Source organism: Augochlora pura, chromosome 11 (genome assembly GCF_028453695.1).
Source record: "Augochlora pura isolate Apur16 chromosome 11, APUR_v2.2.1, whole genome shotgun sequence".
In the NCBI taxonomy this organism is placed as follows: Eukaryota; Metazoa; Arthropoda; class Insecta; order Hymenoptera; family Halictidae; genus Augochlora; species Augochlora pura.
In genome coordinates, this window is record NC_135782.1 from 8,835,124 (window position 1) to 8,854,371 (window position 19,248).

A 19,248-nucleotide genomic window follows, 5' to 3' on the forward strand; every position below is an offset into this window, starting at 1 on the left:
AATCCAAAATTGCATAAAAATATTCATCCACATGATTCTCACAGAAATATTTTAAAAGTGTTATTGACTATAACCAATCTGATCTGAAAATTTAAAGAAAAATTTACGAAATACGATTCCTAGATCTCGGTGATTTGTATGCATATAGAACATTTCTTTGAAACCTCTTGACATTGTTACGAGTTAATTTAAACAATTAAAGATCTCGAAGATCGCAATTTTATTCAAATTTTTGCAGTTTCCAATCAATGACCGTGAGAAATCAGCAGCGTACATAGAGGTACTCAAATTTTCCACTAGTTTTCAAAATATATTTTTGTTTATCCGAACTCTCTTAGGTCATTTGGAATACAAAAGAGTTGAAATTAGCGACCGATACGATTTAACTTTTCCATTCCATTCGTTAAATTTCTCCTTTGATTCTGTAGGAATTTTTGGGATTGATTTTCGTCACTTAACGTGTTAAACCGGGCCAGAAATGGACATATTTGCGATCGTTTAAACGAGCGGGAACAGGCCGTGGTGGCGTAAATGATTGGACCATGGAAAAATGATAATCTCGGCCGTGAGACGCTCGTATTCGACGGACTTCGCGACGGCTAATAAACGGCGACCGCGCGCGGATGAAACGGTGACGCGATTACGCCCGGGTGTGTTCGTTGCACGATGAATATGGGGTAGGAACCAGTTGACTTTGACCCCGCGTGAACCGCTGAACGCTCTGCATAATTTGCCGCGCGTGTGTGTGTGCATCCACGCGAGCCTGCGTCCACGCGAGCATGTCGCGGGCACGAACACGCGTCCGTTCGCGGTCTCCTTCGTCACATTTCGGACAACCGCAACATACACTCGATCGAGTTTACATCGAATCTTAATTTACACGGCCTGATTTAGCGCATCGACGCGACGCAACGAGAGCGTACAGTGGCGCTGAAAAGTCTAGCTATTTTTTAAAAATTCCCATTTAAAAGACTTCCCATTTTTTTAAAATTGTTTATGCTACTGCTATAATTCCGATAAAATCGAATCGTGCGTACAATGATATGCATAGATATAGTGTGAGAATACTTTTAGAATATTCTTAGATTATATGCGTTTTATTGTTGTACAAAAATTAATATGCCATCGCTTGTCTTTTTTGAAATAATGCTATTTTTATAGAGCATTTTATGTTCTATACAATATTTTTGTAGAATTTTACGTAAAACGTATAAATGAACTTGTTGAAGTCTATATACGCTTTATTAAATATTGAGTATAAATCACGGCCTGTTCCTTCCGAAATTATGCAATTTTTATAGAATATTATATTTAACAGTTTTCCATAAAACGTACAATTTATGAACTTGTCGAAGTCTACGTGCCCTTTACGAAATATTCAATACGAGTCACGGCTTGTTTCGTCTGAAATGATGCAATTTTTCTACAATATTTAACAGTTTTTTTTATGAAACGTATAATATATAAATTTGTTGAATTGTCTATGCCTTTTATGAAATATTATGCACAAAAGTCATCTCAGACGCCATCTAACCTTTATACGTGACAAGTATGTACCCTCAAAACTTATAATTTATAAATTATTTGAGGTATACAAATAACGCAACTCATCCTGTATACACTACACAGTCTGATAATGCTAACAAAATTTTAACAATGAGAAATTTTTACAGAATATTCGTGAGTAGCCAAGTTCAAACAAATTCGCCTGCGAAGAAATTGATCTCAGTTTCATCGTCGCTACATTTTCGCCTTAGTATAATGCATGAAAGATCGATTTATACTTAACCCTTAATTAGGCGCATGGGGTCAGGGCCACAGGGTCACAGTAAGTATTTGTTTCTTAAAGTTAAGTATATTAAAGAACTTTATTAATTACTATAGAAATCTATTAAGTTTTATTCCTTTTTGATACTCCTTTCCCAATGTTTTTTGGGGTCATTTAAGAACCCATACGCCCAATTGGGTGATTTTCTTAATGCGCCTAATTAAGGGTTAAATCAATAAAAGAAGTTCTCTATGCAGTTCTCCAAAAAAAACCATACTCGAAATCATAATGGCCGTTCGCCTATTACTTCGGCCCCGCGGAATAACAGCGAGGCGAAGCGCTATTACGCTTCAGATATACTATTTTCGCGAAAACGAGAACGAACTTATTTTCTTCCGGCGCGTCACCGGAAATAAGAAACTGTGGAATTTTGTCGACGACGCGCACCGCCATGTACGGAATGTTTAAAAAAGAATGTACCGGCGATAAAATGGCCGGGTGGTGTCGATTCGCGTGGCGAACAATTCGCGGGAAACTGTGCGTCGCAGACTATGATTTCGCAAAGAAAGAAAAAAAGAAAAAAAAGACGGGACGGCGTCACCGTTAATGAATATCTGAAATTAGATCTATAACGACCGCTGCCCGGCGACGATCGATAATTTATTGAAAACTAATAAGCAAGCCGGGTAATGAAGTGAAATTGCCCGGGAAGAGGGGGAGGGGGTGGGGAGGATAAGGTGGACGGCGCGAAGGCGAAATCATTTTCGCAGGTTGCGTCTTTGTTTGTAGGCGCGCGTCGCGGCGCGTCGTCCCAGCGGAAAAAGAACGTTGCTCGCGCGGCGGTGACGCGCGTATTCGCCGGTTAACGATCCGGGGGTAAATCACAGTGATTACCGGCCGCTCTAAAATCTTACGACTCTGTTGATACCAATACGTACATGTAAAACGTGCGATTTGACTTCTGTAGTTGCCACTTAGCCGCGAAGCACGTTGCTCGTGTGCCGGGAGGAAACGGCTTGTTATGAAGTTACGTGATCGCCGCTTTAACTTCGCGTGAATACGGGTGTGCGGTCCACGGAATTGTATGCTGTGTTGCGAAGTCACTGGAATCACTTGTAAAAGATCGGTTGTCAAAACATTCCTCTTTTTTCTGCGAGCTGCGCGCGCCTCTCCCGGAGCAGCACCGTCGCCGCGAGAAGATTGAGCGTTTACAAGACTTTGCCCATTCTTCGCACTTCAACCGCTTCGCGAACTTGTAACCGCGAGCATTCCTAGAGTTTGCCAACGGAATTACAGTATTCCCCTCGTCGAACGTACCCAACTTGACTTATCACCTGCGGATCGTTTTTTCGCTGCCGGTGGTTTTGCTCGTCGTGCCGAGATCGTTCGCACTGTCATCGACCGGTGTCAACCGTTGCCCGTTCACGCTGAAATTGTTTGCGAGCGGAGGGGGTGCTTTTAACCCTCGTCCGTCGCTCGCGTCAATTACAGACGCATTTCTCACTGATTCCGATTAAATAATACGTCCGACGCTGTGTTCAACCAATTAGCTGTCGCAGTCTCTTTGAAAAACTGTTCGAGCTACTGTGACCATGCTGTATATTCTTGATTATAAGGTGCATAATTTAACGAAGAATTACGAACTGTGAAGCCTTGTTGACGCGCTGAACGCGTCCAGCGATCAAATCGACCGTGCGTGTGGTCGCATAAAACTGACAAGATCCAATTTATTTGGATGCGTAGAATTTTTATTATGCTGGTCGCTGCAATAATGTGATTTATTCGATCAGTTCATATGAGAGCGGTTTTTTAATTTTTATTATTGTTAAATGAGAAACGAGTCATTTGACTGTGATAGGTTTGGTGATCCCGACTTAACAGAATCTGTACGATTTAATTTTAAATAATACCAATATTTTGTTTGTATTTGTCTTTTGTTTTAAAAAATGAAATTTATTAATTGAATTATTACAGGGAATTTGTTTTTTTTTTTAATGCATAAATTTGACAGAAATAGGTCGTTCGCCTTTTAGCAAAATAATGACCTAAAGCACGCTCAAGGGTTGCAAAAGAATTTTTTTAAACCAACAATGTTAATTTGATTTCATGGCAACCTCGAAGTCAGGATCATCAGATAACTATACCTGAAGAATACACAAAATTAAAATTTATAAAAGCATTGAAGAAAAAATGAAATTAATTAAGTTCTACGATGTTGAAAAAAAATAATTACGAATGTACCAAGTCGACTTTTAAAGGTAACAAAAACTAAAGAATATTAATCTTTATATTAAAAAAATTACCATAATGTAAGATGTGTATTAAATTACAATCTGAACATACTTTCTACCTTCATTGTTATATCTAACTTAGTTATATTAAACATTTTGCATCGTCACATAATTTCACGCCTTTATAGAAATTAATTTGCATTCCACGTGTTTTCCTCTGTTTGTAAAACTTCAATAAACACATGTAGAAAATGAAGAAGCTCCGCCACTTATTTTTGATAATTCATAATAGAACCTTACGTTTCAACATAAATACTGCCGCGAGTGTATGCATAATATATATCTCGAATGTTACGAGCACCTATTAGAATCGTATGGAAATTACAGTTGTTTCGTCGGCGCGTAAAGTCGCTTTCGTAATTCTCACGAGAAATCACTTTTGTAATTTGCTCGCAGTTTACCGCGCGTTTGTTGAAGGAGCACTCTGAACGATCGTTCGAAGTGACCAAAATTACCCCCTTCCTCTAGTTCCTGCTCGGCCGCAACCCCTGCGACAAGACCCGGTTATTTATACTATACGGGTCATTGCTGAAAGCGTAATGTTTGCCTGGTGTAGAAAAAAAAAAGGGCAAATTACGTGAAATTACATCACCCGTCGGTAATTTCTTCGGTAGCCAGCCACACGACATCGATGTCGATCGACCTCGGTGCCGTCATTAAACTCGTTCGAAAGAATTTCACGATTCGTCATGGCGTGACGTACAACATCGAATATTAATTACAGTCAAATATTCGTAACATTGCACGAGTTGCAATAGCTTTTCTTTTTTACTGTTTGTTACTCATTGACCTTTGATGTTATTATTTTTCATTTATACACTGAAAGCTGAATTAAAGGGAGTCGGTTTCGAAATTATCAACCCTTTGTAATTTAAACATTTTTACAGATAATTTACCAACAATAGAAGCCTATTTATTCGTGAAGTAACGCTTGAAATAAAATGCGAAATTTATATAGTTTGGAAACATTTTCTATATTTGAATAAAATTCATGTAACAGAATAATATTGGTAGAAATTTTATGCAAAATTCATTATTAAAATCTATAATGAAAATCGTTTAAATTTATTATATTCTATATTTTACCTGGAAACCTATCGCACTTAATTTCACTACCATTCAAAATCAAGTTATTTAAATTTCTAAACAAAATCCAATAAAATTTGTTTCACCTTAATGCAATATACCTGAAAATTGTAACTGTATTCTATTTTCGAAAATAGTAATTTTTGTACGGTATGAGTTACAATTTTCAGGTTTAGTGCATTAAGCTGAAACAAATTTGATTGGATTCTGTTTAGAAATTTCAATAACTTGATTCAGTATTGAATAGAAAATTGATACGAATCAGCATAGCAGATTTTCTACATTGACTATATTAATTATAAAAACAAGCGTAATCGTTTCAAGTTTATCTTTGTTTTCGCCGCGGCGAAAAAAAGCGCGGTGGCATTAAAATGTGCGGAAACCTCGTGTAAATATTTTCCGTTGTAATTTACAGTCGATTCGTTGTCTTGTTAATCCTCGTTCCGTCGGAAAGAATGCCGGACGTCTACAACAGTAACCTCGTTTATAGCAGCGATAAATGCGGACTACCGCGAAAGAGCAATACCATTCGGTGGCATGTGCCATCATTACTAAAAATGATCGCATTGACCCTCGAATAATGCGATACATCGCATCGAATATAGTAGCGGATTTCGAGGGTGTGAACGAAAATAACATCACGATTTATGCTGCATTTGGCGAGATCTTATTTGGTGCCGCACCGAAACTCCATTAATATACTTTCGTGATCTCGAATTGGACGACGATGGTTCTTTTATTAGGTGCGTGCATACCAAATGTTAAATTTATAAATGCAGGCTAAAAATCTCGTATCCGTTTGTGAAAGGCGGTTTATTTGATCGAAATATGAGTCATTCGCTTTGATACACTTTCTCCATCGAGTCTTGATTTGATAAATACGCTTATTTAACTTCTGAAGAATCGATTATTTAAATAGTTTTCCAAATATTTTCTCTATAAATATTACTCGGCTCTGTAGAAATTACAGTAGTATACTAATTGATAAATGCTATTTCTAAAGAAGTTTTAATCTTATTTTGGTTTATCTGACATTTAATAAAATGCATTTGAACGATATTTATTTTGCATAGAAATTCACAATGCGATTATAACACGTGCTTAACTGAAAAATCATTTAGACTGCTTTGATAATTCTAGTATCAATACTGCGAAGCTCTGTTTAAAAATTCTATTTCAAAACCGTGCTGTTATTAAATTTGCTATCAACGCTTGTTAGTATATAAATACTTTTAATCAGCGTACAGAATACGATGAAATCAGTATAACCCGAAGATCTCTATAAAACTACAGTTGTTTCATAGAAGTTTCTAATCACTCGATTCACGCGATCTATCTCGATTGCGGAGGATATTTTTTGCGCGGGTTCTTTATGGCCTCGTTAAACTTGGAATTCTCGGAAAAATACCTTTCATTGTCGAGCATATGTGCAATTATTTGCGAACGATCGCGCGCGCGCTCGCTCATCCTCGAATTCTGATTGCACGTCGCGGCGAAGCCGTTCATCGAGCCGCGCGCCGTAAGCTAAACAAACCTTTTTGTGTTTTCGCGTGAAAATTTACGAGTACGACGAACGGCGAATTCGTCTTCGTGTCGACACACCCCGAATGAAGAATGCGCGGACGAAATTATCGAGAAACACTCGACGGTGTGTATCTCCGGGCGCTTTGTGAACGGGGATCGCGCGAGGATTAAGCCGGCGACACACGTGGTCCTTGTTAATTCTGTCCGCGCCGATGAGATCCTCCTTCACCGTCGCGGAACGTTCCCGAGCCTTTGCTTACTAACTAACCATCAATGTGTCAACTTTGATCTTTCAAGCTGTCCGCCGTTTCGCCGGCCGTGTTTGAAACGCGTTTTAGCAAAGTCTCGACTACTCCTCTTGTTTTCGGCGATCCCCTAGCATTCACGTTCACTGACGTGCTTGCAATTCGATAATCTAATTGTCGTAACCGCGATAAAGATCTCTGTGCGAATTTCTATTTTAGCTTACCATTTTATGGAGATCAGAATTAGCTCCTAAATTAAAAGATTCTTGATAAATCACGTTAATTCTCGCTTCGCATTTTAGACATCGTACGATATATTAAAATATAAATAAATAAACATACGTCTTGTTAAATTGAAAGTACACATTACGACACATCGAGGCGTAGAAAGCATTGTTTATATCGTAATACTGTTTTATTTAGTGCATAGAAAAATGAAATAAATATGGAGAATTAAAGGATATAAAAATATAAAATTAATACTTTCGTTGACAAAATACAAACACGTGTCCTATGCAACAAGAATTCACAGACTGTGATTCTTGTAATTGTCTCGAACTTCTAAGAATGTAATTGCAATTGATATAGCAAATTGTAACTTGTTACTGCAATCATTATGTTTGTTATTACTAAATTGCGGATTTTTATGCAAAGTAAAATTTGTACGGATTAGTTGCAAGCAACAGACACTGTATAAACAATTTGTTCCCATTTCGAATAATTTTCGCGAGTTTTAAATAATAAATACAAATTGATACATTTTTTTTTTTTTTTAATAGAGACACTGTACCGTGTTTCACCTGCTCGTTTTTGTTATAAATGCATAAAAGTATAGTTATTAGGGCATAAATGCGTATAATACCGTGTCAGTTAAAATAAAATCAACTTCTAGATAAGCGTAAAGATATCGAGTCCGTCAGAATATTTAACGTAAAGTAGCCGTTTAAAAAAACGTTCGAGCTAAAGGACAGAATTTTAGTGTCCCATTTACTTGGAACAAGTTCGACGGTATCACTGTTATTTAGTTTACAATGTTACCAATTTGTGCCGTTACGAAGATTGATTATTATAATTTCAATCCATTAAATGTAATAAGTAACAATTCCTGCGTTACTTATAATGTAGATAAGCAGTTACATAATTTAATAGCATAATTATATTGTACTCGTGTAGACGGTGTTTCGTAAAACGTGGCTGGTGCACAGAATTCAACGTACAAAAACTAGGAAGGAAGTTCAACTAAATCTTCTTTATTATATTATTTTTTCTTGTATATTTTCATTTGTAATTTATGTGGTCTGCTATTTTAGTGCTCAGTTATACAGAGTTATACAGGGTGGGGATATAATAATTGTGTCCATAGCGAATATTTCTATTGTTTGTAATGATATGAGAATTTGTTGTATACAAAATCTCTACACGAATTAAATAGGATTATATTGACATATATATTGAATATATTATGTTGGATATAATTATTATATTGAATAGAGTTATTACATTGAATATACTATATTGAGAATAATTATTACAGGAATAATGCTTATATTGATTATATTGAATCTATCATATAAAATATGTGCATAATCTTATGATTTTAGTACGCAATTATATAGAGTTATACAGGGTGGGGATATAACTGTGACCGTAGAGAATATTTCTATTATATAATGATATGAGAATTTGTTGTATACAAAATGTACACGATATAAATAGAATTATATTTATATGTATCTATATATTTATAATTATTACATTGAATATAATTATTAATACTGTTTCCACTATTTATAATGATAATAATAATTATAAATAGTTAGTTAATTATTATAATTATAAATAATGGAAATATTCAAGACGGATATGCAGTGGTTATTACCCCACCCTGCATAACTGTAAGTTTAACAAAGGGGTGATCCTTGAGGGGATGAGCACACGGACAATTTTTTCTCCGCTAGATGGCGAGCGTTTCTCGCTGCTGGAAATGTGAGCGCAGAGTTATATATAGCCAATGAGTCGACTGTCACATTACACTGGTTTCCCTTCAAAAAACGTATAAATCTTTCGCCTTTTACTAAAGATTTCCGTGGAGGGGAATAATTGATGTGTCTATTATAATTATTTTTTGTAGTACCCGACGAAAGTTGGGTCATTATTCAATGAAAACAAAAATTTTTCAGCTTAGTAAAAATTATCGATAGTTATTATTTACGTTGATATAATTTTTGATGATTTCAAAAAAATTGTCGATAGTTATTGATTGTTTTAACTATTTCGTTTTTGGTGTTGACTATAATTGGCGTCCACGTGACGTGATGTTCGTTTTGACTATAATCGGTATATAAACTTTTATTACACTATCCGCAGTTTGAGGATAATGTAATTACACAAATATTTAAATAATGCAACGTTTGGGTACCAGAATAGTATAAAAATAAATATTTGGGTACGGGAGAGCCTCTACTGTAATTAATACGTTCGCTATCAAGATATTGTATTTCACGTAAAGAACGCCAAATTAATTTTGTAAATACTATTATTAAAAATTGTAACAGACGCGCTAAATCTTCCAGTTCATATAAATTGATGATCTATATTTTTATATCGTCTCTACCTATCAACACGTAAAATTGAAAAAAGGTATCAATTTATATATAAAACTTTTCTTTCGAAAAATATTGTTTAACGCGACCGTCGATATCAAACGCGTTGCGGAAACATTGCCGACGGAAAAAGACGACGTATCGGTCGATGAGACGATCACGGTGTCCCTCCAGGGACGTGTAAATGACGATCGCGAGCATTAGGCGATCCACCACGCGTCAGCTAGAGAATTATACGGAAGATCGTGCTTACAACTGGACAGATACGGCGTAAATATAGCAGTGTCACTTTGTTTCACTAAAAATATTCGCGACGCGTCGAGTACCTCCGTTGGCATCGGTGGCCACATACGAGATGAACACATTATTAGTAAGGAGATCATTTGAAAGTTCCCCGGACTGTCGCGTTAATTGGCAGCCTGATTGTATTACTTTATGGACGAAGTGCGATAGACGAAGGAACGTTAGCACTCGGAGCACATAATTGATGGATTCTGGGAGGCTATCAGTGGAACCGAACCACAATATTTCTAAGCCCGGCTGTAATAACCTCTCGTTCTGGAAGATTACGTGCCTCGCGTCGATCCTTTTTTCTAATTACACCCTTTGTAAACCTGTTCCGCACAAATTTGCATCGCGTCAGGAACTGCAACGGTTTCCAGCCCCGATATGCCCGAGCTACTTTTATAATGTCGGAAATTTCGCTTTTTAGCCGCGCGGCAAGTAGTCGTCGGTCGAATACGGTTCCCCCGTCCGCTCCGGCTAAAGGGTGCTATTCAAAGACGATCTATCGCGAGAAATCATTCTCGTTCACGGAAACTCCGTTCCTTTCTGCGCTTATCTTCTCGCCTCCGGATGTAGAACTTTCCGAAGGAAATTGATGTTCGTGGGAGAACCTAATGGCGAGCGCGGGGAAAACTTCGAAGGAGGTCTTGGATCTCAACGATCGCACGGTGTCTCTGTCCATGAATCATTTAGCTGACGCTTGTATTCACCTTCGGTAATACACTGTTGCAGTCGGGGCTGCTGCGAGAGTGCATTTTGCGTCCGCAAGATTCGCGTTTTTAGCACTATTGCCGTCGATGATGTCGCAATTGTTTAGAGCTAATATTTAACAGATTGGTCAATGGCAATAGAAATTGAGAGCTGGGTGAAACAATATTTTAAATGGCAAATAGTAAATAAATATCTTATTTGAGATCATGCACATATTTTTGAAGATGAAATATTTTATTCGTTGTGATAAATTTTTAAGATAACGAATAATGTGACGATTACTTCGTTCGACTATAACTAGGTAGTAGATTTTGTGCATTTATAAAAAAGAATCAGAGGTAGATAACCTAAAATAACAGGTAATAACGATTGGTAGATGAAATTTAAGGCAATGAATTGAGTATTAACGCAATACTCGCCATTGTCCTTTTTTTAGGACACAAATATATGTTAAAATTTACAATATTAGATTTCTTTGTATTAACAGTAGTTCATTAAAAAATAGGACGGTTAATATTTTCAAAATTTGAAAATATATGATAATAATAATAATGTTAAAATTCAGTTTATGTAAGTTTTAAACAAAAGCTCTATATAGATATTTTCATAGCTTCATTGATTATTTAATTACCGCAGATTCAGATAAATTTAAGGAAAATTTATTCGATAAGCCTGTAAACAAACGACTACTTCAAATACGTATATACTTGTCTACACGACATCAAATAAATCTTGAAATATTATTTCACGTTATTCCCAATAATTTTTCGAAATATTTCTACCCAGGTCTGGCTCTAAACAGATTTCAAAATCATGCGTGCGAATATGATTCAAATACATGTGCATAATATAACAATATTACGGCGAATACCCAATTAAAAGAGAGCAACTGCTGCAAACCGCGACCGGTTAATTCGAATTTGACCAGCGAAACGAATATCATGAATTCGCGAGAAAATGACGGCGCGGTCAGAGCGGTTTCGGCGCCGGGAAGTCGGTCTCGCGGCTCGCTTGTATCTTTACGCTTTAGCTCGCTTGTGTTCGCGATGATTTTTCCGGCAGCGTGAACGTTTAAACGCTGTAATTAGAGCCGATGAAGACCGCGCGGCCGCTTCCACTCCGCTAGAAACGAGTTGCCATAAAGCGGACAGCGAAATCATAGCGCGGAGGCACGAAGCTAGCGAGAACATAATGCTCGGTGTGCGGCCGCGCGTCTGTGCTGCGGCCGGTCGGGCTGGTTCCGCATTATGCTTAATGCTCATTTAGCCACCATCGGGAAGCGCCGTTCATATTTCGCTCGGCATTAGCCCCGTTTCACGCCGGCCAACTGCCAGACGGAATTGCGTGTTAAACGGAAGACAGTGCTCGCGCGACGTGCACGCCGGGTACACGGGGGTCTCCTAACCCCCGACCGTGCAATTACAACGTGATAATGACGAGTAATAACCCCGTGAAATTGATAACGATCGCCACAATCCACCCGGGAACTTCTAGGAACAACCGAAGGATATCCCTTCCGAGACGGCGATACGATCGACCCATGAAAACACTTTCCCGTCTTGATGACTCCCCGCGAGGGTTGACCCGGCGAACTTTTACCGTGCGATATCTTATTAAATGCGGCGCACTCTCTTTAGCCGACGCACACGGGTTTAGCAAACAAAAGACCGGTTTCATGGTTATCCACGGTTATCCGCGGTTATCCGCGGTGGAGCGATGCTAGTGCGAGCTGGTATTCGATGCAGGAAATTCGTGTCTCGTCGCCAGTCTACTCGAACGTTAATACTAAACGTGAGTTAGGAAATACTTCGTTCCTTTTTTTGTCTAACTGGAATGTGCCGCGTGTTGCCGCTAAATTATGACTTAGGCTGTAATCGCTTTCAATCGTTTAGCGTATTTTTACCTTTTACGTGTCTGAATGTTGATAAGTGCTTTATAAGATACCCGTTAGAAGATTCTCCTTCTGGTAGACAAACTGATAAGAATATAACATCTTATTTATCTTTACTGTAATTAAATCCATTATTTGATATTATTCTTGTAGTCGTTAAGAGAGATTGGAGGAATATGTAGGGTAGTAGTGGAGCCGGCTACTGTGGGATGACCTATTGTATATTTCCCGGCTTAATTGCTTTCATATTTCTTGAATAAGATATACTACAGTTTTTTATTCCGAAAAATTAAAAATAATTTTTCTAATCCACTTATCCACTTTCTGATCCATCTATTTATACAAAATAGTGGGTTTTATACATATGAAATTGAATTTTGTGCCGAATGTAATAATTATGCTTTTAACAGTTCTTTAAATATAAGGCAATTTCATTAATAAAATTCTTTTGAAACGTGACATAACATTTAATAGCGTCTCGAACACGTTACTCCAGTTAAAAGGGTTGACAAATACTAAGGATATTTTTGTGTCATTTTCATTTTATGATTTGTAAGGTTACTTTAAAATCACTCGGAAGTAGTAGATCCGATTTAGAAGAATTAAAATAACCTTCAAGCAATCTTAATAAATTTTCTAAAAATATATTTTTCTTGCATTAATATATTCTACGTAAAAACAGAGAAGATACATTTAACTCTTTTTTCCACAACATCAATCATTCGCCTGTTACCTGAAGCGGTGCATACTGATGGACACCCTACTTGTTAATACCACCGTATCTTGTACAATGTGTAATTTTATACTGCCACCGCGTATCTTTCTCTCTTACAATCGATAAACAGAAAATAAAATGAAAGCGAGACATTTAACGAGCGCTCTGCCGTTTTCCTGTTGCAGCGCGAGTACACGGACGACTGCGTGTTCAACGAGACCCTCGAGCAGCACAACTACAACACGTACAGCTCGGCGAAATGGTCGACGACGAAGAAGACATTGTACCTCGGTCTGAACCGTCACGGCCAGCCGCGCAGGGTACAGGCGAAGGGTCACAACCTGGGCCGACTGTCCGCCTACGCGAGAGTGTTGACCCAGGTGGCCTCGTTGGAGCGGGTGGAGGCGCTCCAGAGGCGGATGCTGGGCGCGGAGCACAACGTCCGTCACCGGCACAACAGTCATCGGGGTGATTTGCTGCAGCAGTCGCTCTGCCCCACTCTTCCGGTCCAGGAAAAGGACGGCAGGGACAAGTTCAGGTGTCGGAAGCGGAAGAAGCGAAAGAAGAGGAAACGGAAGTGCCGGGCCGGCGAGAAGCCGGGTCCGCAGTGTCAAATGGCGGAGGAGAGCGGCGGGGTTGTTGGTGGCGGAGTCGGTAGCGCGAACGGGACCGGCCCGGCGAGCAGAGGCGAAGGTCTGCGCTCGAACGGGACTACCCCGGAGTCGAAGCGGTCCTGCGAGGGGGCCGCGAGCGAGGAGGCCTGTCGAAGGGAGGCGCTCACGGTGCCGTCGAAGAAGCGGAAGCTGCGGGTGGACGAGGCGGCGGCGGCCGGCGACGCTGCGGGGGCGGGCGGCAGGAACGTCACCGCGAGCAACGGTAAGAACAAAGCACCAGCGTCAAGCGCAAAAAAAGTTGGCGCCGCTGGCAGCAACAGTCAAAGTAAAAAGCCTAATTTGACGGACGGGAATAAGAAAAAGAAGAAGGGGCCACCAGCGAGGAGGACCCAGCCAGCGGCACCTCTGGCCCGGAAGAGGTACTCGGCTGGCAGACCGGACAGCGGCAGCACGTCTGCGGCGCCGACGGCAACTTCCGCATCGATCTCCGCAACGTCCTCCTCCTCTTGGTGGTCTCCTGGTGCCTCAACCGCCCCTTCAGGGAGAGGAGTCTCGCCTAGGCGCAGGACCAAGCCGGCCTCCCCGAGGAACGAGGGTGTCGGCTCCTACGCCGTCCCCGCCAATCCGCGTAGAGTAGGCAAAGCGAACGCGAGAAACCGCGGCGCGAAGACCGCGACGAACCGCGGCGCCGTCGTCACCGCCGCCGCCTACGAGGCGACCACGGCCCTCGGTCCAACCTCTCGATCATCGACCACGAAAGTTCCTCAGACCGTTTCCGATCGATCTTTCCAAAGCTCGAGCGCGTCCTTCGCGGAACTAGCCGAGGAGGACACCTCGAAATCGTTCTCCGACTCCCTCTCCGTCGACGACGACCCGTCCTCGACCATCTCGAACGAACACGCGACCGCTACGACAGATTCGACGGCGGCCGTCTCGATCGACGCCACCGGCACGCCGACGACCACGATCAGAACGATCGACGACGAGTCGAAGTCGCTAGAGGAGATCGACGACTTGGAGGACACCGACAGGCTCGACTCGCCCGAATCGGTGCGGTACACAACGCCGGAGGCCTCGATCGAGAGACTGGCCATGTAACGCGAGAATCATTGTAAACTTACGTGTATATAGTAATCATGCTACACTACGACTTACGATATTACCGCATATCTCATGTATGTACGACGATTGCGTGCGGCTCGCGTTCGCCGAGCGTGCTTCGCGTGCGCGGTCTCGGTGTTCCGGAAACGAGGCGAATCGAGATCGAACTCTTTCGGGCTTTACGTTGTACGTCGCTCGGATTTCAACGAGAAAGTACCGGCAAATAGGCTGAACGGGTTTTGGAAATATGCACGGGTAAGGGGAACACGCCCGATAATGACGGGGATTCTAGGGAAAATTGCTCAGCGATCGACTCGGATTCTTAACGAAGGCTTCGTTGAAGCGCTAATGGTCTAAAGCTAATGGTTTATAGAATCGCGAATTTCCTTGTTCGAAATAGTAAATAAACTCTCTCCGATAGGTTCCCACCTGTCGTTCATTGAAAATTTATTACAGTAGGATCACGGTCGTCCGAACTTTCCATGCTTGAATTCACAGTTAGACGAATGTGTTTCTATAAATAATAATAGATAATTTAATAAAGAATATTAAAGTATTCTGGTTGGTCCACGCAAATGTTTAAGTTTGTAACACCGTTTTTAATGCATTTAGAAAAATATGCCGAAGGTGAAAGATGAATGGTTCGAGGAGCATTTCATTTAGAGGCCCTTAGATTCGTTTAAGCGTTTCGATGCATCTGCAATTAATAATTGTATTGTCTTGTTAAATGGAACTGCATATGTACACTTCTCCATTACGTTATAAACGTTTTTTTATTGTTTTCGTAACTGCATTTGAATTTTCTGCAGTTATTGCTGCACATTTGAATAAGATTCTTTCTCGAGAATTCATTCAAATTTTGACAACTGTGTGGAAAAGCTGTGAGAAAGAATCATACTGGAATATGCGATAACAATTACTCTTCTTCGATGGAGACATTTTTTGGAAATATATCCAAAGCTAATATATTGTATTAAAAAATTCTATAACAGCCTACAGCTGTAAGGTTTTTCGAGCCATTTATCCTTTTTATCTTTAGCATTTTTTCGCAAATGCATTAAAATTAGACCTACCTTTCAAAATAACGTGTTTTTAATTTGACAAGTACTATAAAGTTCGAAGATCACTTCGTTGCAAAATGATTCGATAAATTATAATATTGGAGGAAGTTTTGTAATTAAAACTTTACCAAATGAACGTAAATTCTATGTTTGCATTCTTCCGAGTCTGTTTATACTAGTCGCCATTACTGCACTGGAGATTTTGTATTAATAACGGAGTTATGGCTTGAAACAATTGCATATATTATCCTGCATATCCTTCTTAACCAGTTAACTCTTTCTGACGGATATACTCGTCACGAAATTATTGTCACAAAAATATCGTCATTTCACTATGAATAGTACCATGAAAGCACCTTCGCCAGAAAGAACAAGATAGTCAAAGATGATATATACCATGACGTTCTTTATTAAATTAGATGTTTTATAAAATTGTTATATTTAAATAAATTATTGGGCACACTGTATAATAGTCATCGAGCCAAGAATCTCTGTTATTCGACCGTGTTCCCCTAATTCGATCCATTAACCTAATTTCTATCAATATTTTGTGCATAATCAACAATCGTCTAATTCGCAATTAATTCTTAAATACGATTGACCTTAAAGGTAGTTGTTAAACGCTGAATACAAATATCCGTATATAAACAACGAATGTCTTCAAAAGAATCAAATGATGTCTTTGAATACTTTTAAATAAAAATGATTTTCTGCGTTCTATATTTTCTATGCAATCGTTTCTCTACTTTTGCCATAATCGTCTCGCATTCGGTAAATCGTATAACACGAAATATCGGTAAAAATAGTGTCACAGATATGATAAGAGACGAGCAATATTGGAAAAAGCATCGTTCGAAAAGAAACCACAACGAAGCAAGAGACGCGAAAGCTGTTTAAACCGAAATATCGTTCTCGATTCGTTTGAATTCGCGGGTAAAAAGCGCGAGACACGTTGACGTAAGCGCGCGCTGATACGTGGAAGCAGTTTCTCGCGAATGGTTCGCGACAATTCCTACCGGTCTGGCGGCAGGCTGGACAGTTATTAGCAGCGTCGAGAATAATCGAATCGCTGCGAACGTCGCGGTAAAACGTGTCGAGACGATTCGCCGCGAGCCCCTCGTTACTACGAAAGACGTAATCGCGCGCTTGGTACGGAAAGGTCGCGTCGAACGGCCGATAGTAACGAGCACGAAAAACGAATTTACACTTCGAACGGTTCTCTTCGACGCGAGGAGCTCGAGTCTCCGTGTTCCGGGTCGTTCGCGAGTACAGTCAATGAGCTAATCAACGAAACAACACCGGCCGAGCCCGATTTCCGCTCGGCGCTTCTTTTTCTCTCTCCTAACAGCGGTTCTATGTAATCAGACGGAATTGTTTCACAGATAACGAATATAATCCACCGATTGGCCTTGCGCAGCCGTATCCTCGCCGACGCATTCTCCGTTTCGTCGATACAAAACTGCCGCGGTGCCTGCGACGCTCTCGCGACCCATAATTCCCCCGGTCGAATCATCGTCATTTTACCGTCAGCTAGCGTAAAAATGAAAAGCCCGCTTGTCGGCTGAAACGACGTTTCATGAATTCGTTGCGCTTCCTGATCGAGGCGCGACACCTTTTTACACGGCCAGCGTGTCCTGAGTCCTTCCTCACCTTCCCATTCTATCCCCCGAACCCCCCCAACCCCCCTTCGGTGACAATGCAAAACTATTGCGAAAACTATCCAGAGCGTATCGCGGGAAAAAAAACGAAGCACGAGCATATAGTATTTTAGTAAGATTGACGAGACAATACGCGATGTCGAACTAGGGGATGCGACGATTACGACAACGGGACTAACAGTTCGGACACCAGAGAAGAACCGAATCAGACTTGGGACGTTCGTTTCCACGACGCGAGAGTTTTCACTATTTTCCGTGAGCTTCGGTTGCGTTCCAACTTTCGGTTGTGACTAAAACTGAAAAAGAAATTGATGTAAACGGTCTTTTTAAAAGCGTCTTCGTATTTCCCATTTTCTATTTGGTTTTCGATCGCGTGGAAATAACTTGAACGAATCGATGCAATTTGTTGGAAATTCGAAAGTTGTTAACGCGTGCCGACAATTGTTATTCTACGTATTACTAGACTGCGGATGTTTGCGGCGAATAAAAATGATCTAAACGAATATTCGTCCGTGAATCGAGTCAAAATTTATCTGTTGTTTCAATCGTTTCAACATGCTGTACATAGTATTAAAATGTTCTGAAACTCTTTTGATGTCTTTGCTATAGTTACTTTTATCAGCAGCGCGTAAAATCCGCGGTCTACTATTTGAAAATTAATCACATTATTTTCGACACGCAGAAATAATTTACCAATAATGTTACTTTTAATCAGGATATTTCGGGAACGAATCCCTCTCCGTAAACGTGCAGCGACAAACGAGTGGTCGGAAAATATTGAACATTTCAGGGAACAACGGGGAAAGACGCGAAGCAACGAAGTCACGCGTGAACAACGAATGCCCAGTGAAACGATTCGAATGATATCGGGGACGCGAGACGCCCCGGATCTGATTCGATTAGGATTAATAGTAACGAAAGCAAATAAAAGAGACCAAGTTAAATTGTTAACGATTAGAGGATTATAGATGAAATATACAACGAGATACGATAGCGATTACTATTTTTACGTTGTTGGTACTTTAATTGAATAAAAATGTTCCTTTTAGAATAAAACTAAAAGCCGAGAGCGCCGGCCGACTGCGAAGCCAGCGACGATTGTATATTGAAGCAATTCGACTTCCTGTCGCAGCAAAGTCGTGCACAAGTTTCTAATGGTGGTGTCAGGCCGTCTGTTTATGCGAAAGTATTTTTTAATGGCGACGCACGCGTGTAAAAAAAAAAAGAGGAACGTCGAATGATCAGTTCGTCGAAACAACCATGTTCGCGCGAGTTTCCGGACAAACGGAGTGTTCCCGTAACGGTGATGTAATTTCGTACGGTTCTTAGAGAAGGATCCAAAGTATTAAATCGCTAAGAAGAGTATTACGCTGTTAGACATATTTACTCCGTAACGTTAATGTTAAGCGAAGAGAAAAATTGTATTTTAACGACGGCGAGATCCGACTGCCAACAAATTTGTAATTATACGATAAGACCGATATCGGGCGGCTGCGAAAAGAATCAATGCGAATCGCGAAATCGGTTCTGAAACAGGCCGAACGTCCGAGTCGAGTTTTCCGCCATTCGTTCCCGCGCTAATTTGAAACGTCCCGCGCGAACTCAAGAAATTCAACGGCGCGTTTGTCGCGTAATCCCATGCAACGTCGCGTCCGCTTCGTTAATTTAATACCTTCGTCGACGGCGTTCTCTGCC

General features: G+C 40.3%; 1 protein-coding gene and 1 non-coding gene across 2 annotated transcripts in view; both read left to right on the forward strand.

Moving 5' to 3' along the window:
• The window catches only part of LOC144476760 (uncharacterized), a 211,341-nt gene extending 195,411 nt beyond the window's left edge, over positions 1–15,930 (forward strand). The window contains exon 3 of the mRNA XM_078193950.1: positions 13,305–15,930. Within this exon, the coding sequence (XP_078050076.1) occupies positions 13,305–14,831 (1,527 nt within the window). The 3' untranslated portion in view covers positions 14,832–15,930. The remainder of the gene's footprint in view (positions 1–13,304) is intronic.
• LOC144477410 (U5 spliceosomal RNA) lies at positions 8,943–9,065 on the forward strand. The gene has a single exon (XR_013495195.1). It is a non-coding gene; the product is annotated as a U5 spliceosomal RNA (small nuclear RNA).
• Positions 15,931–19,248: the final 3,318 nt, after the last annotated feature.